Raw genomic sequence first — 9,512 nt, forward strand, 5'->3', positions numbered from 1 at the left:
CTCAAAATGTAATCTTTTTTAATACTGAAATATATGTTTAAAAAAAATATTCAACGAGGGTTGGAACCCAGTCGAAATTGGGGGGCTAGGCCCTCAAGCCCAAATTATATTACTCGAGAAAATATACAACGGGGGGACATAGTACCTAAACCCCGACAATCAAAAATACAATCATATACAACCATTCCTAGCAAAGCTCCTTGAAATTTCAACCTTTAAGAAATTGTCTTCTAGCACTTTTTGAAGCAAAATCATTAATTATATCATCATACTCCAAGTCTTCAATCTCATTCTTTTCAATGCATAAAATTGCTAATCCATTTAGCCTATCTTGAGTCATAGTGGTCCGCAAGTAAGATTTTAATAATTTCAATTTTGAAAATGTTCTTTCTGCAGATGCCACAGTCACAGGTACAATCAACAGTACACGATAAGCAATCAAGACATTAGGACACATGTCAGTTTCTTTTACAAAGTTTGCTATTTCCATGGATGTCCAAGGGTTATTAGAGAGAAATGCTTCTTCAGATAACATCATATGCAACACCTGTAATTCAGAACATAAGTCGGCTCCATATACATCCATGGTATTTCCATGTTTCAAATGTGCTTCAAGATTCATACAATTTTCTTTTAACTGTTGATCATCCAATGAAATTAACTTCAATGCATCAAACAAGAAGCCAAAAATAGATTCAAAAGTCTTTAACTGTTCAAACTTGTTTTTCAGTTGAGAAAGAGCAATATCCACTATAACAAGAAAATAATCTGTTCTAAATGATTCTTTAGCAGACTGTTGTTCCCTCTAATTACCATCAACTTCATCATGATGTCTTTTTCTAGGTCTATGACGTTTAATTTGAAAAACAAGGTCAATTTCCGAATCCAGTGCAATTTCTTTAGCATCACACATAGCAGAAGCGAAACCAGTTTCTTTGTAGTTTTCAAAAAATGTAACAAGTGCTTCCAATGCCTTTACAGCAACATCAAGACGCATGTTTTCAGATTGTAATTTTGTACTCACCATGTTAATCTTCAACAAAATGTCATACCAAATAACCAAACTTAATACAAAATCAAAACTGGAAAGTTCTCCTGATGCTAAACATCCTGCATCCCTACTCAATTGGGGATTCGCAGTAATTTCCACCAACGTAAACAAAACATTTCTAACTTGGGCTACTTGGGATTTAATTGCTTTAACACTTTCAATGTGACTTTCCCGTCGAATAGTTGACAATGATTTCAAAGTTAAACCATCAATATGTTCAAGCAAAATATGCCAACACTTTGTAGAGTTGGAAAACACCGTATATATGCATTGACATGCTCTAAAAAAACATTTTGCTTTAAGACATGAACTTGCCATATCACAAACTATTAAATTAAGACAATGAGAACCACATGGCATGTAAAAGGCTCTGGGATTTATGTCTAGCAATCTTTTTTGGACACCTTGGTGTTTCTTTTTCATGTTAGATCCATTATCATAACCTTGTCCCCTCACATTATCAATATCAAGATCAAGAGACTTTAGGACATCTTGCAACTCATTAAAAAGTCCTTGACCTGATGTATCTTCCACACTTAAAAACTCCATGAAATACTCCCTTATATATATTGACCTGCTTGACAAGTCAACACATCTCAAAATTAAAGTCATCTATTCCACATGACTTGCATCAGGAGTTCAATCAAGAATGATAGAAAAAAAAATTGGCTTCTTTTACTTTTTTAATGATTGCGGTTTTGACTTTTGAAGCTAAAGTAGCTATCAACTCATTTTGGATTTTATGGCTTAAATAGTGGTGATGAATATCTTTATTCTCAATGAGTCGAAAATGCTTTTGCATTATTGGATCAAACTCTGCAATCATTTCAAGTAAACCTAAGAAATTGTCATTAGCGTCTTCATAAGTTATTTCATTAGTTCCATGAAATGCTAAATTATGTATGGCAAAACATTTCACAACAGCAATAATTCTAAGCATCACTTGTTTCCAATGATTTGTCTCTTTCTTGAATCACAATTGAAATTCTTTATCAATTGTCTGATTTTTTGTCAATCTACTTTTCAACTCAACCCAAGTTCTCGAATTAATGAGATGCTTTTTACTCTTTTCATGTTGATCAAGCTTCACACCAAGATGTCTCAAATCACTAATTCTATCTTTTGCTAACTCACTTTTTGAGGCAATTGTTTTAAACAATTTACAACAAAAGCCAAAGATTTTATCCAACACTTTTGAGTATACGAGCCATTTCCTATCATAAATTTCACCCATTGGTAATTTTCGATCATAGTAGTGTGAGGAAAATTTTCTAGAGAGTTTGTCCTTAGGATAAATGATATTAGTTTCTCGAATTGGTCCCTTTTCTACAAGTAAGTCTCTCATTTCTGCATTAAGATCATCCCAAACTCTTGGATCATAAATGTTTAAATGGAAAATAGGTTCAGGAGATTCAATATTTTCCTCTACACCATTATGATCATCATCAACATTTAAAATCACATCACCACCATTTTCATGGTCTTGAGACTCATCACCAACATTTTCTTCTAAATCACTAATATTTTCATGATCATGAGACTCGCCAAGAACATTTTGTGACTCTTCACCAACATTATTTTCTCTCAAATTTTCAATTGACTCATTTTTTGTAGAGAAAAATTTATGAAGAGATCCTCTTAAACTTTCGGCAATTTTGTTATCCTTTGCCTTTTTTTTTTCTTTTTCATATTACCAGAGAGTTGTTTCCTAACCTAAAAGACATGGCTTCGATAATTTGTTTGCAAAAATTACCTACACATGATAACAAAAAAATTCCTATCAAAATTATCATTCCAACACATTATATATTATAAAAATACAAACACATAGTCTAACATATTATAAAAATTAAACCTAAAAATTGGGTTTGATATGAAATCAAATAATTCAATTAATCAACAACAACAATTCTATACATCAATTATCATATAATTCTATGTCACTTGCAAAATTTTATATTAAATTATGAATTGATAATTCAAATTTTAAAAATTAGTTTACCTCAAAACTCAAAAGGGTTGGTGGTGAGTGAATGCTCTTGGCACTTGCACTTGCAGCAACCAATGAATGGTGAATGGGCTTGGCGCTGCTGAGGAGGAGGGACAGGGTCTTGTGCAGCTGAAAAATGAGTCAGGGTCAGACGGTAGGGGGAGGGAAGTGGGGAACAAAGGGGGGGATATCGGGAAAGGGGGAGTGGGGATATGGGAATAGGGTTAGTGGGGACCGAGTGGTCCTTTAATGTCGTTTTGTATTTTTTTTTTTTTTTGTTGTGATGCCTTGGACCGAGTGGTCCTTCTAATATCATTTAATATATATATTAATTAAACCTGGGCCCTTTTTTTCACCTTTCTTGGGCTCTTGCCCTCCAGCCCCGATTTGGGCTCTGGACCTTTTTTTTTTTTTAATACCTAGTTGGTGCCCCCTTTAGTTTTGGGCCCTAGACAGCTGCCTCTATGGCCCTGGGCCTAGGCCGGGCCTGATCCAGGACTATCATCCCATGAAACAGACGGCATTTCAAAATCTTGGATAATGTTTTTCACATACCGGCTCTCATCTTATACACACTTTTATTTTCATGGCTGTTAGATTGAACATTATAGTAAAATAAACTGTCAAAATTAACAGGAGTGTGTAGAAATATCAGAGAGACGGGCTATACGGCCCACTTCCAACAACATCGATATTGTCCCCAATTTGGTAATTACCTCATGCACAATCCGTTAGGTGTGGGGTTTTATCACAAAATGCCTCGGTATTAGTTGGAGTGGGATTAGGGTATTAAAACTCTTCTTTTGTCATTGATACGGTCGATGTGGGACATTTCAACATGCCCCCTCACGTGGGACCCAATTAGCAGGTCACACATGGGAGATCCACACTTCGACAACCACATGGAGCCAAGGGGACTCACCCTACACACGGGGCCAAGGGACCCACCATCATCGCACAGGGCCAAGGGGACCCACCTATCACGTGGCAGTACAGTACGAGCCCGGTCCCTGGCTCTGATACCATGTAGAAATATCAAAGAGACGGGCCATACGTCCCACTTCCAACAACACCGATATTGTCTCCAACTTGGTAATTACCACCTGCATAATCCATCAGGTGTGGAGTTTTATCACAAAAGACCTCGGTATTAGTTTGTGGGATTATGGTATTTAAACTATTACTTTTCTTTTTGTATGGCCGATGTGGGATTCAACACACCCCCTCACGTGGGACCCAATTAGTGGGTCACACGTAGGAGATCCACACATCGGCAACCACGTGGAGCCAAGGGGACTCACCCTACACGCGGGGCCAAGGGATCCACCCATCACGTGGCATTACAGTACGGGCCCGCTCCTTGGCTTTGATACCATGTAGAAATATCAAAGAGACGGGTCATACGGCCCACTTCCAACAACACCGATATTGTCCCTAACTTGGTAATTACCACTTGCACAATCCGTCAGATGTGGAGTTTTATCACAAAAGGCCTCGGTATTAGTTGGAGTGGGATTATGGTATTTAAACTTACGGTCGATTTGGGACGTTTCAACAGATTGTGCATAAGATAAAAAATGATCTGTTGAAAACACTATCATTTTCATAACAGCAATTTTAGAGAGCTACTAGATTCTATGTAATTCTTGTCATTCACATTCGTAAGACTTACAAAGTAAGAATAAAGTAACATTTGTCAACATTAATTCAAGAGTATATGTACCTACGAGTAATCTTGCCACTATTACAATTTTATTTTATAAAAAATAAAATCTTTAAATTCAAGTGCAATATTTAGATTGTACTAAACATTATTAATACGCCTAAATTTTTTTTGTACATAACGTTTTTTTTATAGGAAAACTAATGAAAAGGGTTTGAAAACTTTGAATTTTAATCAAAATGACAAAAATGTGTTGTAAGTGAATAGTACCAGGAGTGACTTTTTAGAGTAAAAATATCATTTTCGTTAAAAGTGAACAGTACCGGAAATGTTTCTATTCATGGCTAGAATTTCTGTTGGGGATGTTCCTTAGCCGACGAGCACACAGCTTCCCGAGAGGTTGGCGCCGGTTGATGCTTTCTGTCGGGCTTCTGCTTACTGGCGGGCTTGTCGGTCAAAACCTGTCAGGCAGGGCTTGTCGGGCAAGGCTGAAAGAGAATGACAGAGTTAACTTTGAAATGTGCCTTTGTGGGGCCTTAGGTATAGGCCTTGAGGCTCACAATCAAGATTAACTTTTAGGTGCTCAGGCGTGCCACTGCCATCTTTAGCATGGCAGATGTAAAACAGATGTTGAGTTTTAGTTGTATATATACCCGAGAGGCCGTGTTAGTTATGACGGGTGCCTTTGTGGGGCCTTAGGTGTAGGCCTTGAGGCTCTCAATCAATAACTAACCTAGTACTCGAACATATAATGTTTGAGTCATTGATTGCAAAAGTGTTATAACCATTATACTTCTAATTACCCGAGCCCGAAGAGCAGAATGAATCCAAATAGGTGCCTTTGTAGGGCCTTCAATATAGGCCTTGAGGCTTCCCATCAGAACTCCTTCTATACTCAAACGTTCTATGATAATCATAATATAACAGAAATAAAACTAAGGAATAGGTCGATTACTTGCGCCCCAAGTAACTTCAGACTTCTTGTTTATCAAGGACTGTCGTGGATGGGTTAAGTCCACATAAAGTTCATTTTTATGCCTTGAGACCAAGGACTTTTGAATGATCAATCTTACATTCCCGAGGGCTTAGAACTTGGATCTGATTTAAACTGTAAAGACACATTTCAATCGGATTTAAGAACTGATGAGTCTTTTAATCACCAACTTGCTAGAAATAACTTGGATACAACTGAAAGTATACAACATATTGCTAGACTAATGAATGAAAAGACAAAACCAAAGGGGGTCGGGCAAGGCTGATCGTCTTGCAACTTTCTATCTTTGTGATTTATCAAAGGGTTTGAAAGCTTAGAAAGAGGGATAGGGAGATGAGTTTACAGAAGGAAATCGATACTATAACAAGATTTAGACAAGGTAGCAGAGCTATTACAAAGGCTTTTGGTGAGGGTTGATCCCGAAAGGGATGAAGGCTTGGGCTGACTACAGCTTCGTTGAAGGCAAATCTGGTTTGAGCAGAGTTTGTGCTTGTATTTGTTTGTTTGTTTGAGTGTCCTCTACCAAGCTCATCTTGGCCGCATAACCCGATCATCTGATAAGATTCTATCCATAAAGATATCGGAAAACCAGCTGAGACCTTGTTGCATCCAGAAGGAATTGAACATAGCACATTGGAACTGAATCTGTTGTAAATTTCACCAATTTGTCGAAATGAAATAAACATTATTTTAGCAACCTTTTATCTTTCTGTCTTCTTGAATGATTGATGAACAAACACTGCACTTTGGTATCCCGAAGCCTGTTTTACCTTACCTCATCTTCAATATAACAATCTATAACATCCCATAATGTAGGACAATATTTTTTCAAGAATTTAACATTAATGGGATGTTTCTGCCAATTCCTTTCAAGGTCCGCCAAGTAGTATCCTCCCTTGTCTAATACTCGACTAATCATGAAAGGACATTCCCATGTCGGGCTCCATTTTCCAAAGCCCCTAAGCTGAGCTCCTAGAGGAAGGACTATCTTCCACACTAAATCTCCTTCCTTGAAAGACTTTATCTTTACCTTTTTGTTATAAGCTCGGGCAACAGCTTTCTTTCCTTCCTGAATCTGGTTTAAGGCTTCAATTCGGGCTACATCTAAGTCTTCAATCCCTTGACACATGGCTTCGATGTACTCTTCACTGTGTAACCCAAACTGATTTTGAATTTTGACAGAACTTACATAGATCTCCATGGGAAGCACTGCATCTTGCCCAAAAGTTAAAGCATAAGGAGTTATCCCTGTTCTTGCCCTTTTAGAAGTTATGTATGCCCACAAAGTATTCCCCAGCTTTTCATGCCACTTTTCCAGACTATCTGTCACCATTCTTTTGATAATGTTTACCAAAATCTTGTTACTAGATTCTGCCTGGCCATTTGACTGTGGGTAGTAAGGACTAGACTGGATCATCTTTATTTTGTATTTGCTTGCAAACACTTCAACTTCTTTTGAAATAAAAGATGGCCCACGATCTGTTACTATAGTTTCGGGCACCCCAAATCTATACAGAATCTTGGTCTCAATAAAATTCTTGACTGCAGCTGAGGTTATGGATTTTACGGTCGATGCCTCTACCCATTTGGTAAAGTAATCCGTTGCTACAATTATGAAAGTGTGCCCCTTGCTAGAAGCTGGATAGATCTGCCCGATGAAGTCCATTGCCCATCATCTGAAGGGCCAAAGCTTGACTACTGGATTTAAAGGCACTGAAGGCACATGTTGGAGGGGTCCATGCCTTTGACATTTTTCACAGCCTCGAGCATAGGACTTGCAATCTTTTTCCATGTTGTGCCAGAAATACCCATACCTTCTAAGCAACCACTTCATCTTTATTCCAGCCTGGTGTGATCCGCATACCCCTTCATGTACTTCGGCCATCACTCTCATGGATTCCACTTGGCCTAAGCATTTCAATAGTAACCCGTCCGGAGTTTTCCTTAGTAGGTTCTTCGCCCATAAGACATACTTGGTTGCTTGCAGTCTATTCTTCTTGCTTGTGGGTGAAAAGGGATCCTTTAAATGATGAATGATGGGCGACCTCCAATCTTCTATCTCAGTTTCTAGAAACATTACATCCAGACTAAATCCTCGTTCCAGGATAGAAGGAAGGTTTCTTCTTTGAATCTCGACATCTACCCCATATTTTCTTTTCTGTATTGGCACGTCTGAGGCTAATTGCACCATCTCGTTGGCCGTTAGATTGGATCCCCTGGGAACATGATTAACTGATATCTCAGCATCCCAATAACTCAGCAATTGCATGGCCGCCAAGTAATACCCTGCCATGGTGATATGTCTGCACTTGAACTCCCCATTTAGCTGGTTTATTACTAACTCTGAATCACCAAAGACTTCTACCTCCACTGCCCCCAGATCCATCAAGACTTCCAAACCAATTATTAAGGCTTCTTACTCTGCCCAATTATTGGTGTTCCCTTGGTAATCTACGAGAAATGAGTAATAATGATAACCCCCTTGAGGGTTGAAAATTACAATCCCCGTTCCTGAAGCCTTTTGAGTGTAGGAACCATCAAAATACAGCTTCCAATGAGTAATCCAGAGGCCAGTCACTCTTTTTATCTCTTGCTGGACCCACTCATCTTTGCCCGAAATATCTTTGCTTGGCGGGATCCAAACACTCATAACTTCCAGGGTTCTCGGGATATTGATTATCTCATCTTGAGACTCTTGATGCTCCGCCAAGAAGTCGGCAATTGCTTGTGATAGTGATTATAACGCACCACAAAGTAGCACACAATAATCCTATTAATTTTCCTTATTAACACTAAGATTTGTCAATTGTAGCATATGAAAATAAGGGTCTTTCCCGCAGAAGATTGTTTTATCCAAATACTTAAAATGTCACAAAAACGGGTGGCTGTCTCCACTGACCAGCCACCAAACAATAATTATTAAACTAACTTATACTTATCCAAATGCAACGAAATTTTATACACATAAACTAGACACACAGTAAGACAGTCTCACAAATTTTTGGGATTTTTAGAGTTGATTTGCTATTTAAATTAAATCGTACAAAAAACAGTACAGAAACAGATTTTAAATAATACCAATAGATTTTAATTCACAAGTTAAGAAAACGAGTTAGGGGACATGCTATCCACCACCAAATAATCATGCAAGTATGTTATGTTTCATTCAAATTCCTTTTATTTCCGGATGAAGATGCTCAAGTTGGCTCAATGTTAGAACACAACCTATTACTCTTTCTTACGTAGTATGTTAAGAGAATGGCGTTTTCAACTTAACTTAGTCCCTAGCATGCAATCTAGAATTGTGTGTTCATAGATTTAACAAGTAGAAATCATTAAGAATGAAAAGAGTTTGAGTCATCACAAGGCATCGTAAGTACTGGTGTTGTCTTACTTCTCCTAGAAATCGTTTCACATGTTAACCACAATTAACAAGTGCTACTCTAGAACATATGTAGGTCCTCATTCAACAAGGGCAGGCAGACATATATTCATAGCATTAAAATCCTAGATATGCTCACTATGTATGCATCCATAGAAACACATAAAGAATTTATCAATGAGATAAGTAGTGAAACAATTTTCATCATTTCATAAAAGTCATTCAAACAAAATATCACAACAAATTTACAATCATATTCGGAGCTTCAAAACAGCCCCTAACTACTAAAAATTAGTTACACATCATTATCAAATTAAACCAAAAGTTAAACATGAGTTTGGGAAAATAGAACCGAAATAAGAAAGTGCAGAGGCTTCCTCTTTCCCTTGTCAAGCAGTGGCGTGAGCTCTCTATTTTTCTTCTTCTTGTTTT

The 9,512-nt window shown here is 37.7% G+C and overlaps 2 protein-coding genes across 2 annotated transcripts; both read right to left on the reverse strand.

Annotated features, from left to right (window-relative positions):
* Positions 1-208: 208 nt before the first annotated feature.
* On the reverse strand, positions 209-997 carry LOC114825112 (uncharacterized). Its single transcript, XM_029103459.2, has 2 exons — positions 814-997; positions 209-750 (listed from the first exon to the last, which is right to left on the reverse strand). Exons 1-2 carry the CDS (start codon positions 995-997, stop codon positions 209-211), a joined length of 726 nt encoding a protein of 241 aa, XP_028959292.2.
* A 6,373-nt stretch (positions 998-7,370) lies between these two features.
* On the reverse strand, positions 7,371-8,084 carry LOC139196152 (uncharacterized). Its single transcript, XM_070821811.1, has one exon. It carries the CDS (start codon positions 8,082-8,084, stop codon positions 7,371-7,373), a length of 714 nt encoding a protein of 237 aa, XP_070677912.1.
* Between the last annotated feature and the right edge of the window lie 1,428 nt (positions 8,085-9,512).

Source organism: Malus domestica, chromosome 05, assembly GCF_042453785.1.
Source record: "Malus domestica chromosome 05, GDT2T_hap1".
In the NCBI taxonomy this organism is placed as follows: Eukaryota; Viridiplantae; Streptophyta; class Magnoliopsida; order Rosales; family Rosaceae; genus Malus; species Malus domestica.